At 34.0% G+C, this 14,205-nt stretch overlaps 1 protein-coding gene across 2 annotated transcripts in view; it reads left to right on the plus strand.

Annotated features, from left to right (window-relative positions):
- DPYD (dihydropyrimidine dehydrogenase) overlaps positions 1 to 14,205 on the plus strand; it is a 783,111-nt gene that overhangs the window by 331,630 nt on the left and 437,276 nt on the right. For both annotated transcript variants that reach the window (XR_014842857.1, NM_214044.3), the window contains 1 exon segment: positions 12,731 to 12,838. Coding sequence is in view for 1 of the 2 variants with exons in the window: in NM_214044.3 (NP_999209.2) it covers positions 12,731 to 12,838 (108 nt within the window). In the remaining variant the exon portion in view is untranslated.

A 14,205-nucleotide genomic window follows, 5' to 3' on the forward strand; every position in this document is an offset into this window, starting at 1 on the left:
TAATGGATAAGTGCTTAAATAAATGAAATATCTAAGATTTCTATTTCCATCTGATCTTAATCACAGTTAAAAATCATAACTGGTGGAAAGCCACGTGTCAGTTAATGAAGATGGAAGACATCCTCACTCCATAAACAAAAATAAACTCAAAAAGGCTTAAAGACTTAACATAAAAAACATGACACCATAAAACTCTTAGAAGAAAAAGTAGGCAAAACATTCTCTGATGCAAATTATATCAATGTTTTCTTAGTTCAGTCTTCCAAGGCACTAGAAGTAAATGCAAAAATAAATAAATGGGACCCAATTAAAGCTTTAAAGCTTTTGTACAGCAAGAGAAACCATAAACAAACTGAAAAGATAACCTATGGAATGGGAAAAAATATTTGCAAATGATTCAACAGAAAAGGGCTTAATCACCAAAATATATCAATAGCTGATAAAACTCAATAACAGAAAATGAAAACAACAGCAATAACAACTACAACTCAATCGAAAACTGGGCAGATAACCCTAAGTAGACATTTCTTCAAAGAAGATATGCAGATGGCCAATAGCTGCATAAGTAGATGCCCAACATTGCTAATTATTAGAGAAATGCAAATCAGAACTACACTGAGAGACCAACTAACACTGGTCTGAATGGCCATCATAGGGTGTGAAGAAAAGGGAACTCTTCTGTTCGTGAGAATGTACGTTGGTGTAGACACTATACAACACAGTATGGATGTTCCTTAAAAAACTGAAAATAGGAGTTCCCATCGTGGTGCAGCAGTTAACGAACCCAACTAGCATCCGTGAGGTTGAGTGTTTGATCCCTGGCCTCGCTCACTGGGTTAAGGATCCAGCATTGCCATGAGCTGTGGTGTAGGTTGCAGACACGGCTCAGATCCTGCGTTGCTGTGGCTCTGGCGTAGGCTGGCTACAGCTCTGATTTGACCCCTAGCCTAGGAACCTTCTTATGCTGCGGGTGCAGCCCTAAAAAGACAAAAAAAAAAAAAAAAAAAAAAAAAAGTTTTGATTGTTATGGTTGTGGTGATGTTTTATTTTAAAGTGATTTTAAATATCAAGAAAAATATCAGGGAAGGTACAATTATGAAAATGATAGGATTTTTGAAAGTTAAAATATATAAAAGCCAGTTCATTTAGTAGCATTTACCATATGCCAGTCACTGTGGTAAGCATTTATCATATTAAAGAGATATATTATCTCAGTCTCCTTGATTTCATTGATAAGGAAGGTGATACTTAAAATTTAAATGACTGTAATTATGAAGATTATACAGCCAATATATGGCAGAAGAGTGATACGAACATAGTTATGTCTGTTGTCAAAACTATTTCTTTCTTTAACTAGGCTTGATATACTTACAAATTCTTAAGTAAACAGGTATTCATTCATGTATAGCAATTGTCAGGTGTGAATAATTATATTGCATTTTGACATTTAAGATTACAATCTGAGCACTTGGAATGGCATTTGGATAAAACATATAGTATAATTAAATTAATCTTGGTGAATGTGATTATTTAATCATTTTTGAGTCCTAGGCTCCTTAGAGGATATAATGAAAGGTGTAGACCCTCTACACACATACAGAATAAAACGCATACACACACAGAGAGATACAAAAGTCATAGTTTTGGATTCCTTGAAACACTCAGGCAAGGTTCAGAACTTGGTTTCTAGATATTCTACCTATTTCATGGATGAACTAACTGAGGTTCAAGGTCAACCATGTCTTTCTGAAGTGGTTGAAATTGTCTATCCATCTTGAATGTCTTTTGGAAAGTGATTACTTTGTGGAATTTTCTGAATTCCTAGAAAAGTGTTCTAATTTCAAGACTTTCACTTAGCAACATATCAATAACACTAAACACACGAGATATATATATAATATATATGTATATATTTTTTACTTTTTTAGGGCCACGCGTGCAGCATATGGAAGTTCCCAGGCTAGGGGTCAAATCAGAGCTGCATCTGCCAGCATACACCAAAGCGACAGCAACGTGGGATCTGAGCCACATCTGTGACCTACACCACAGCTCATGGCAATGCCAGATCCTTAACCCACTGAGCAAAGCCAGGGATCTAACCAGCGTCCTCATGGATCCTAGTCAGGTTGGTAATCTGCTGAGCCACAGCAGGAACTCCTCAACTATATAATAAGCATGGAAATAAGTTAATATTTTTCCTATATACATTTCTTGAAAAAAAATCTACTAAGTATTTCCTTGTAAGATTTATAAAATCATGGTAGTGATTTAGAATAAGATAAATTTGCACAGAAATGTATCATTTGAGTAAAGAGCAAAATGCATAACTACAAGATAAGAGAATTATTGGTAGCAAAACCAATATCTATGGTTGTGAATTGCATTTTCTACCTGTAAAATTGTTATTTTAGCAATATAGAGCTTATTATGCTTATTTGTCCACATTACAGTTATACAAGGAAGTGCATTTTTGTGACTCATAATTTTAACGATGAGGAAACTGAGGTTTAAAATTTAATGACTTGGTCATGAGCTAATAAGTAATAGTGTGGAGCCCATTAGGAGTCTTTTGATTCTGAACCAAATGACTCTCCATCATTTCACAGACATACTTGCATGTAGATACAAAAACCAGTTTCAGCAGCTGAGAGTCACCAGGCACATGTGGTGCATGGTCTTTATTTTAAAGCCTGCTCTTGCTTCCTCAGATTTCCCTTTTTCGCTTTGCCAGGCTCTGAAGGCCAGAGCATACTTGGATAATTCAATATGATTCTTCGCTTTCATTTCAGTTTTAATCCATGACCTCAAATCTTGCATTGTGTTTCACTCATTTTATTTCAATACTATAGCAAAGAATAGTTTGGTTTTAAAGGAAATAGTTTAGCTGTATTATCTAAATGCATACTATGTTAAAAAAATCTACATAATGTATTTGATATACAGGATACTTAGCCTCGTAATATAGTTGTAAAATTCATTAAAATAGTTACAAATAAAGTGATTACCAGTGCTTATATTTAAGAATTTATTTGAATAAAAAACGTGGAAGTACAATTAAAAAATACCTTTGAGAAAGTAACTAATATAATACAATGAATGTGTGGTACATTTACTGGTGATTAACACATTAGTAATACTTTTGAGATTACATTTTTAAAGGGGTCTTCTCCCTTCTACAGAATGTGTGTTTATGGTGGCAGCTTTAATGCTATTTCCTGCTGTGCAGTTCAATAGAGTATGTTTTTAGGTGGTTGGTTGAGGGTTTTTTTCGTTATGTATGTCGATGGAGATAAGTGTTTTAATTACTTTTTTAATGTCTGTGCTTTTGTATTTTTCTCCTCTCTTCTCTTTTATTTCCTGCTGTTGAGATTACTGCCTCATCTCCACAGCAGGTGGCTGTTGCAAATTTGTTTTCTTTGTAAGCCTGGTAGATTTATTTTGTAATATAACTGTTCCTTTTTAGTATTTTATTATTAATGATTTCTTTACTTTGGAATATAGTATACTTACATAGTCCTAAATAGTAATTTTCTAACACCATCTAAGAATCCCAGTCATTAAGGAAAAAACCTTTGCCTGAGGCATAGTGTTTGAAATTTTTTGCTTACCCTCACTTCATGATGTGAGGATTAAAATTTAAGGAAATGGTTTTATAGCAAAAGCTAAATGAGAATGAGAAACAGAGAAAAGAGAAGGGAGGAAAATAAAGAGAAAAGGCCCAAGAGATAAAGCATACTTTAATAAATAATACCCAAAATCAAAGAGATAGTTGTAATTTTGTGACAGAAATAGGAAATTACATTAATATATCATTTAGAGAAGAGGGATTTTAATGAGATTTTACATTTATATTAAAATTAAATTTTAATTATTAAAATAACTTCTGCTAATTATAAGAAAATTGGATTACAAAAATATAAAGAAAAATAGTTAATCTTTTATTTGGTCCAAGATTTTGTTGTTTTGGTTATTTCATATGTCCCTTTACATAGAAAGAACAATAGATAAAATAGATCCTGAATATAGTAGTTGTCAGGAAAGTAAAATGCACTCAAGGATATTTTATCCATCTTTAAATTCTTGAACATTATTTTATTAATTAAAGTAAAGCCTCTCTCTCTATTTTTTCCAAATGCATAAAATGAGTAAAAATTATAAGAAATCAAATGTATAGTGAGCCATATTCTCATTCTGTTATATGAAATGGCTAGATATTTTATTACAGATTAAAAAATCCTCTAGAAGAATTTAACTACTTAAATTCAATTTATTTCATAGGTGTTGCTCTTGTGAATACATTGCTTTATTAATATGTTTATATTGTTTATCCCCCATACAGACTCTAAATTGGAGCCTGATATTAAGTTCTAACATAAAGTTATAAGAAATGATCTCACTGATGTAATAGAACTCGTGCATATTTTGTACAAGCACTCATAAAAGCAAAGTGAAATACATTGGTAACTTTGTAGGAATTATTACTTTGTTTTGTTTGCCTCTCCAATATTTTTACAATTTTACTGTTTTTTTAAATACATTAATACAAAAAGAAGATTTTAGTTCAGCATCCATCTGATTTTCAGAATTGTATCAGTGCTCATTAGTCCTTTTTAGTTAGTTCTGGACGTCATTATTGTTACATGTTTCTGTACAGAAAGTACCTTGTGTAATGGGGAAAAGTATGATTTGAGATGGTGATTCCATTCGTAACAGTTTTTGAAAGTCTTCATCTTGTTACACTATTACAAATTATGTGATCCATACAATTAATGCTTTTGGTCACATTGAGAGAGAGAGACTAGACAGCAGTTATAAAGAACAGATGTTTAATGGGGATTTCAAAAAAATCAATGAAATGAATACTTTTGTGATGCATGGTGATCTGATTTCATATGTGTTATATTGAATCACTTTATTCGTTCTAAATTCAGTCTGAACACTCAGAGCTAAATATATTTACAGTGGGGTGTCAGAAAAAAGATGGGGAGTTTTATTGAGAAAAGAATCACAATAGGGCATCATTGATCTGTTCTTTTTCTAATCAATATATGGATCCTAGAATGATAACCCATATGGCATGTTGTCCCTTGGAAATAAGATATAAATCCTCTGAGTCATATAAATGGTCTTTAAGTGACAGATGAAGAACTTTATAATCCATTGTGAAACTGTGAAATGCTTAGGCCCTTGAAAAGAATATTTTGCTTCCGTATTATAATCTCAACTGTTTGGGCTTGATATCAAAAACCTTTTCTAATAAGTATATAAACACATATATCCATAAATAAATTTATTTATGATTTATACCTATGTTTTAACATCTATGTAGAGCCAGTTAAATGACTTCTTATGATTAATTGCAATATCTTCTGTTTGTGAAAGTGTTTACCATGAAGCTTTTATTACGTGAATTTTTATTTTCTATGATTTTTATATTTTACCCAAGACAGTAATAATAACTTACACATAATGCTGTTTTAGATTTATCAGAGTGCTTTTATGTTTACTTTTCTACCTCATTTTCAGAACAGTCCTGTACATAAGCCAGGACTGTTCTGAAAATTCTAAAATCAAGACTGTTAACCAAACATATTCTGGTGATCATTTTCCAATATATACAAATATTGAATCACTATGTCATACACCTGAAGCTAATATAATATATGTCAATTATGCCTTAATAAAACAGAAATAAATAAAATAAAGGAATTTGAGAGTCATGGTATTAAAAGTAATTTTACTCCCGTACAGCTAGAAAGGGGAAATAACGAGATCAGAACCCAGTTCTCTAGACTTCTAGGTCAGTGCTCTCTGAAGCAGAGTGTTAATTAACTGCTCCAATTTGAATGATACCTTAAGCATTAGAGGGTCCTATTGCTCTTTCTTGGTCTTGAAGCACATATGGTTTGAGTCCATTGTAGTCCATAGAATAAATGGGGTTGGTGGAATATCCTTGTCACAGCCTCTCATTGTAATCAGTCTGTCCAACACTGACCATTAAATGTGCAATAATGTTAATTGTGTGTATTCTAGATTAGATGAATATTTAACTTATGCCTATCCAAATATATCATTTCTTTATCTCTAATAAAGACTCTCAAAGAGAGAATGCAAATAAAATGAGATGTTTATTTCACATCTATGCAAAGACCTTTACGTACGTTGTTTTCATTTCATTCTCCCAACAATCCTATGATGAGGCTGCTGCTGCCCAGAAAGAATAATTTACTTGCCCAAGGTTGTAATAGCCAGTAAGTGCTAGAACTAGAATTTTAATGCAGAAAGTCTGACTTAGAGGTTTCTCTCTTACTCAGTATGTTGTGTTTACAAACGATAGAAATAAATCAGCTGGCACTGAGATATTTTAAAAAGATTTAATAAACAAAAATAAAGGTAACAATGGTGATAGAGGGACATTTCTTACTAAGACACAGGTGCATAGCTGTGGTAGATAGACCAGTATCTGTCAGTGAGAGTTTGTTTAATGAATCCAGGTTTAATCCTCACGTGTTAGTTTCTTCCCCCTATAGCACCGTTCCCCAAACCAGGCTGAGCAGTGAGCACTGAGATCATGCAACATGCTTTCTTCTTTGAGAAGAAAGCAAGATCTCAGATACTAAAGTACTTGGAAAAGTAAGAAACGTTCGACATTTGCCTGTCAAGAGCATCTTGCTGTGCTCAGCCAGTAAACTTGAGAGCAGGACATAATCAGTGGGATATTATGTGTCCACTAAAATCTTCTCACTGAAAATGCACTTGTGGAATAACATGACTTGATGTACCTGCGGAGAGAGCTCAGTATACCCGAGCATTGCCCATTTCTGTAAGCCAGTCTTCTGCCGGGAATCCACGGCGGTCTCACAAACGTTCCGTGCTGTCCTCTCCACTTCCGTGGGATGTGTGAGGCTGTCTCCAGTGACAGGTCTATCTGATCACCATCTTTCCCATGACAGCTTAGCTGTCATTCGAGTGAATGCATTTAAGAATGAGAGGTACCACGCAAATGCTTGCTCAATTCAATTAACACTGAATAAGTGACCCAGTGAAGTAACACTCGCAGATACTATAAAATCTGAGAAATTCTTAAACACCTTCTACAAGAGCTATGAAGACTCAGCCTTAAAAGCTTATTCCTCCTCTATTACTTACTAGATAATAACACGAAACAGAATATTTAATATCCTGGTAATGGTAATTGAAGTTTTGCAGAACTTAATATGAGCACAAAGAATTTATTATATACACTGCTGTTATTTATCCTGTAGTTGTTCCAGAGGGAGGTGCTTTGGAAACAAAGCAGAGATACAGATTTCAAACAATATCAAATATTGAAAAATAACCAGCAGATACCCAAGGGAAATGCACTTAAGAAGGAAAACATTTCAGAAAGAAACTGTGCTAGAGAAAATAACCCCAAAGCAGAGACAGAGAAGCCAAGTCAGTCTTTACCGCTAGATTGGAACACTGTTGTATCTGTATCCATAATTTTATAGTGAAATTTAATACATACATGTTGAATGATTAGTTTAGCTATCACTTGTTATGCAGCAACACATTAAAAAAGGGCTTAATTATAACAGTATACATGGCAAAGGCATCATTTTGAAATCAAATCGTAGACTCTGCAGCCAAGTGATCCAGGTTAGAAATTGTCATTGCTACTGACTTGTTCTGTGACCTTCAGCAAAGTTACTTAACCTTTATGTGTCTCAGTTTCCTTATATCTAAAATACAGATAATAAGACGAGTTGTATCATAGACTTATTTTGAACATTAAGTTAATATAGAAAAATTACCTATAATGCAGGCACTTAGAAGAGTGCCTATAAGTAATCAATACATGCTGTTAGATAATTCTGTAATAGAAGCAAATTTTTCTTTCTTTTCTTTTTGGAGAAACCCGAAAATGATAATCTTTCAGCACTTCTTAGGAAAGTGTTCCTTTGTAAAAATACATGCTGAAACACAAGAAACTTTAGTAACTATTCAAGGGGAACAAAGAAATTATCTGGCCTTCTTGAAAGACAAAGAACACTATACATATATTACGCTGAGCTGTTTTGTTTGTCAAATCTTTGTCAATTCCTTTTTATTCATAAACCTTCTTCTTCCCACTGAAAGGTGAATTAAAAAGTCATTTCAGTGTCATTTTGAAATCATCCTGGTATAGACACATATCTTATTTATTAATATGCCACCTACTCTCAGGGAAATCTTCCTTTGATAGATGGGTATTTGCAAGTTTCATTATCTTTCATATTTCACTTAAGGTTGCTTCATTTTTCTTCCTTTGTAACACTTTGTTTAAATTTGCTAAGGTTTAATACTTTACTTTGATTTAAGCTTTATTCCTCCTTGCCACAAGATGTGAAATTTGAAAAAAATTATGAACTACAGAATAATAATGCTATCTTAATATTAATAGCTAGTGTTTATTGCACATTCACTATGTGCCAGGTCTCAGTGGTTTATATACACGGATGGGTGGATAGGTAGGTAGGTAGGTAGATAGATAAATTCCTTTAAATTTCACATCTATGAGAGAAGAGAAGTATAGTTACTATCCCTGCTTTAGAAACGCAGAGGTAGATGATCAGAGAGATTAAGGAATTGTTTCAGGGTTCTCTAGAAAGACAAAATCCTTAGGCGTTATATAAAACAGATAAATAGGTAGATAGATTGATATGATTTATTTCAAGGAAATGGCTTATGCAATTGTAGGAGGTGGCAAATCTGCAATCTGTAGGCCAGGACAAGTAGTCAGAATTTTTTCCTTAGGGAAACTTCAGTTTCATTCTTAAGAACTTTGTACTGATTGGATGAGGTCTACACAGGTTATTCAGGTAATCTCCTTTATTTAAAAGAAACCACTGGGGATAGGGAAGAATTGGGAGAATGGAAATAATACATGCACACTATCATATAAAATAAATGATTCACAAGAATTTACTATATAGCACAGGAATATCTATTCAATAGTTTGTATTAATCTATATGAAAAAAAGAATATATATATTTATATGTAGGACTAATTCACTTTGCTATACACCTGGAACTAATACAACATTATAAATCAACTATACTACAATAAAATTAAATTTAAAAAATATGTAAACGAAAATATTTTTAAAAATCAACTGATTATAGATATTAACCACTTTATAGAATACCTTCACAACAATACCTAGATTAGTGTTTGATTGGATAACTTGATATATGTGTACACAAAAAACAGGAACTTACACAAAATAACAATCAGGTAAATGGGGGAGGAAGAACTCCCATCAGGGTGTGTCTGATGGCACAGACTCTGTTTCCTAATCATTCTGTGGCGTCATGGTTAGCAGAGGATAGGGTATTTCTGCCAGCTGGGCTGGACCACCAAAGAGTCTGTGAGGAGAGCTTCAGATGCACAGTCCTAATGCATGACCTGTCCCTCAAGTTGGGGAGAAGAGCCCCACGGACCTTGGGAATCTGCGTATGCACGGCCTGTGGGGCAGCTAAGTAGGCTGCAGAGATAACGCAATCACAATAATCCTGTCCAGTGACTGGCTCATTTTTCCTCTCCTCAAGCCAATATCTATAGGTCAGAACATCTAACAGGTGCCCTCCTGAACATTTACAGGGAGAATCTGACCCAGTAAATGTTAACCTCATTACAGTGATAAATGCAGAGTAGGGTGAAAGCACAGGAAACTCAGTTGTCTTTGTCACTGTGTGATCCAAGTGAGAAAATGAAATTTAAATTTTACCAAAGCTTTGTTCTTGTGGACTAATCGCTGTAGGAGAAGAAAAGTCATCTCTATGGGTCAGGTGGTCTGTTTAAGAAGAACGCCTTGCATTTCTTTATAAAACAGTTATTTTAGCAGTGGGTCAATAGAAAATAATCGCAGATCTGAAGCTTCCCTCTGCCTTAACCATAGGAAGTAGTGAAAAAAGCTCAGACTAGGAGTTAGTAACAGAAGAATCTTAGACTTCATCCCCAGAAACTGTGGAATGCCTATCCAGCACTGACATTCTCTGTGCCTTGGTTTTGATCTGCCTTAAAGGCTTTTGCTTATCATATCACCTTGAAATTGCATAGCATTTCACGTTGTTTTTCATTTTGTTTGTGGTTTTTTAACAAGAATCTGGAAAAATGAAGTACCATGGAACATATGCTGTTTCAATAGTATAGTAATATGAAAGAGCAGACAGGTCCTTAATATTTAAATCTTTATATATATATATATATATATATATATGTATATATATATATATATAATTTTATATATATATACAAGGACATGTATATAATGGAAATCTTCATAAAGATTTAAATAATATATATGCCATCTGTGGGTGTATGTGTGTGTGTGTGTATATATATATATAAAATGATATGTGTTGGTTTTACTAGTCATGTGTATTTTAAACTACAGTCATCTTTTAATAGCTTTCAAGAAAAATTATTTCATCGTTGGAATCTTCAAGTACATACTCAGCTATATTTATGTAGCTGTAACCACTTCCATCTCAGTCTTTCTAGAAGAATTACATGAATAACCACACATTTATAGAATAGTTTCCATGTTACAAGTAGGTTAAGGTATATTTCTCTATGTCAGAAAATGAGGAAATAGACTTATATCCCTTTCATTTATAGAGAAGCCAAGGAAGAGGCAAGTGGAATGATTTGCCTAACCTTTTAGATAATTACAATAATTTTTTTTAAAAAATGGCCTTAAAATAATCTAAAATCAAATGGCAGATTTTTGTGTGGTGGGGAGGGAGTGGAGGAGGTGCTGGACAGAGAAGAAAAATGTTTGATTTAATTTGAAGGGTCAGCAGTGGTTTATTGGTGGCTGCACACTCAATCCAACAACCACCTTCAGTTTTCAGATCAGATAAGGCTTCTCCCTTACCTCTCACACTGCAAAACTCATCCCTTGTACCATGCTTGTTATTCTGTATGTCCACCAGCAACTACCATTGGCCTTCATTTAATTATGAAACAAGCTCCCACTTCTTTGGAATAGCCTGTTGGTAGGCTGAGTTTCAGATAGTAAACAAAATTAAACCTAATATCCCTGTTATGGGCTTGAGATGAAAAGCTTTCTTGTGGTGGGTGATTGCTATCAGATTTGCTTCATTTATAGTTTGAAAACATTTTAGCCTGCTATTCATATTCTTTTCCAAATGTTTGCAGTTGTTTCCTAATTACTTGATGCATGCATGTTGTAGAAAATTTAGACAATAAGGAAATAATTTTAAAAATCCATAATTCCACTACCAGAAAGGATCACTGTTTAGATTATGTAGTTTTTTATTCTTTTTTATAAAGATTAAATCATACTATACAGTGTGTCATGTCATGTTAGTTTAATACTATATTTTGAGTGTGATTCACGTTTTTCAAATATTTGTTTAATGGCTGCATTTTGTTTTACTTTAGTAAAACTAGTTTATCCATTCTGTTGACATTTTGATATTCTTCCACCATTTCTCTCTCCTTTTCTCTTTTGCATTGACCATTTTTGTACATTAAAACTTTATTTTCATGTCTTAGTGTTTATCATAGATTCAAAACTAATTTTTAGAAATTGAGCACCAGTTTCTACCAAAAGAACACAAAACCCACCTCAGCCTTGCCATATAGAATAATTTTTTAAGTATTAGATTTTTTTAATAGTTGAGAAATCATATCTCATCGTTTTAACGTGCAGTTCTTAAATTCCTAAAGGACTTAAGATTTTTGTTACTTGTTAGCTATTTATATTTTTTATTACCCTGATTTTTGTTATCCTTTGTTTATGCTTCTATTGAAAAGCTAATATGCTCCTCATTGAAGTTGAGAGATTTCTTTATATAGAAAAGGCATTTTGTGTTTTTGTTGTTGTTGTTGTTGTTGTTTGTCTTTTGGCTTTTTTTAGGGCTGCACTTGCTGCATATAGAAGTTCCCAGGCTAGGGACTGAATTGAGCTGTAGCCGCTGGCCTGTACAGCAGCCACAGCAATGCAGGATCCAAGCTGCGTCTGTGACCTACCTACACCACAGTTCATGGCAATGCCCAATCCTTAACCCAATGAGCAAGGCCGGGGGTCAAACCCACATCCTCATGGATACTAGTCGGGTTTGTTAACCACTAAGCCACAACGGGAACTCCCCCCCTTTTTTTTTTTTGCATTTTATTTGTTAAAATATTCTTCTCATTAATCACTTGTCAATTAATTTGTTTATAAGACTTTTGAAACATAGAGATAGGTGGATTTTTGTAGTGAATTTTTTTTTTCTTTGAAGATTTTTAGTCCCACTGTTGCACCCCGGCTCCTGTTAGGATATCCTCCCATGTTCAGAAACTAGATAAATATGGATCCTTATTTCCTTTTAGATTTTGTGATGAAATTTTTGTATTTAGCACTTTAATACCTCAGAAGCTTATTTCTATTTATGACATGAGGAAGACTATAACCTGATTTTCCTCTTAACACTCTATGTGTGTATACATGTTTCTGTATATGTGCTCATGAATGGGTGACTTATGGTGGGTATTTGTTATATATTGAAGGTATAATCAGACTCTGAGGTCTGTTACATTGTGTCATGTATGCTCTTTAATGTTAATTTGCTTAGAGGTATTTTTTCTTTAAGAACCACGTCATTTATTCAGCTTTCTATTTTCTCTCTAATAACCAGGTAGAAAAAGTCACTCTTTCTGCTAATGATATTTTATACATGTTTTACTACTTAGGTTTGCCAGAACCCAAAACGGATGACATCTTCCAAGGCCTGACACAGGACCAGGGGTTTTACACATCCAAAGACTTTCTGCCCCTTGTAGCCAAAAGCAGTAAAGCAGGTATCACATATTCACTTCTGTTCCTAATATTGCCTATGTTGTGGTATGTATTCTCAATTTATATTAAATCCAGCCTCAGTAGGACATTGTCCAGATCTCCAGTTCATCCTTTTGTAACAGCAATGTAAAATGAAAAAATAAATCTGATGTAATAGTTAGCCAGAATCATCTATTCGTTCATTCTCCCAATCAAACATCATCCTAAGGAGTTTTCACTGTATTATATACAGGTAAACTGCATTATGAAAAGTTGCTTCAAAGTAAGAATGTCCTTAACAAACATTGGAAGATGTTCTTCAAAGAAATGGCAGGAACTTCACTTTGGAAACTAGTTTTGTTTTGTTTTGTTTTATTTTAAAATAGGACACATGATCACATCTTCCATGATTTGTGTTCACACCAGCGGAAAGATCCGCTCCCTTCTTGAACTACAGTTTAATGAAATTAAAGTACACAACTTTGAGGGGCACCCTAACGCCTAGTGTCTTTATTATATCACTCCACACACCCCAGGAAGAACCACCAGAAGCTGTGTCTGTCCTCTGCTGTGACTGGGCTAGAGTCACCGTCGTGGTGATAAAGAAGCTGGGACATATTCCCCGGAACTAGATAGTCAAACTCCTGTAAACACGTATTTTCCAAGAATTCTGAGCTTCAGCTATTTCAGCATCTAATTACACGTGGAAGAAGTAACTTATATTGTTCTCCTAAGACTGAAAAAGAAAAGGAACTTTCTCTCTGAGATCAGTCTGCAGAGCTTTACAGCTAAAGTTGTGTACCACCTTCATCCTCTTCCTTCCGGAGAAGAGAAGGCTTGTGTGCCTGCAGTCCTTGCTAGGAAGATGATAGTACACAGAGCATACCTCTGAAGGCTAATTATGTGATACCAAATACAAACTCCTCCAAGCAAAATGATTACAGTAGGCTATCTGTGGTGCCATTTCAAAAATTATAATAATTTATCTTGTCAGCAGTTTTATTTAATCCAATAATACAGTGCTACCTAACGCAGAGCAAAGTCTGCATGTTACTTTTTTAAGGGAATCTTCATATGGACATCAAATCTCCATATAAATGCTCTTGAGATATGTTCACTTCAAGTGTCATATTTCCTTGCTTATCCACTCCAAATGCAATAGTTTGCATCTCCTATCCCCAAACTAAGCAATGAGATCTGCTGTATAGCACAGAGAACTATGTCTAGTCACTTGTGATGGAAGATAGCGTGAGAAAAAAAAAATATATATATATATACACACACACATGCACACACACACACACACACACATGAGAGCATATGCCATGGTCATATATATATATGACTGGGTCACTTTGCTGTACAGCAGAAACTAACAGAACACTGTAAA

The sequence above is a fragment of the Sus scrofa genome, chromosome 4 (assembly GCF_054392235.1).
Source record: "Sus scrofa isolate SSC_HxYL_T2T_F1_AM1 chromosome 4, Sscrofa_HxYL_maternal_Yorkshire_Landrace_v2.0, whole genome shotgun sequence".
NCBI lineage: Eukaryota > Metazoa > Chordata > Mammalia > Artiodactyla > Suidae > Sus > Sus scrofa.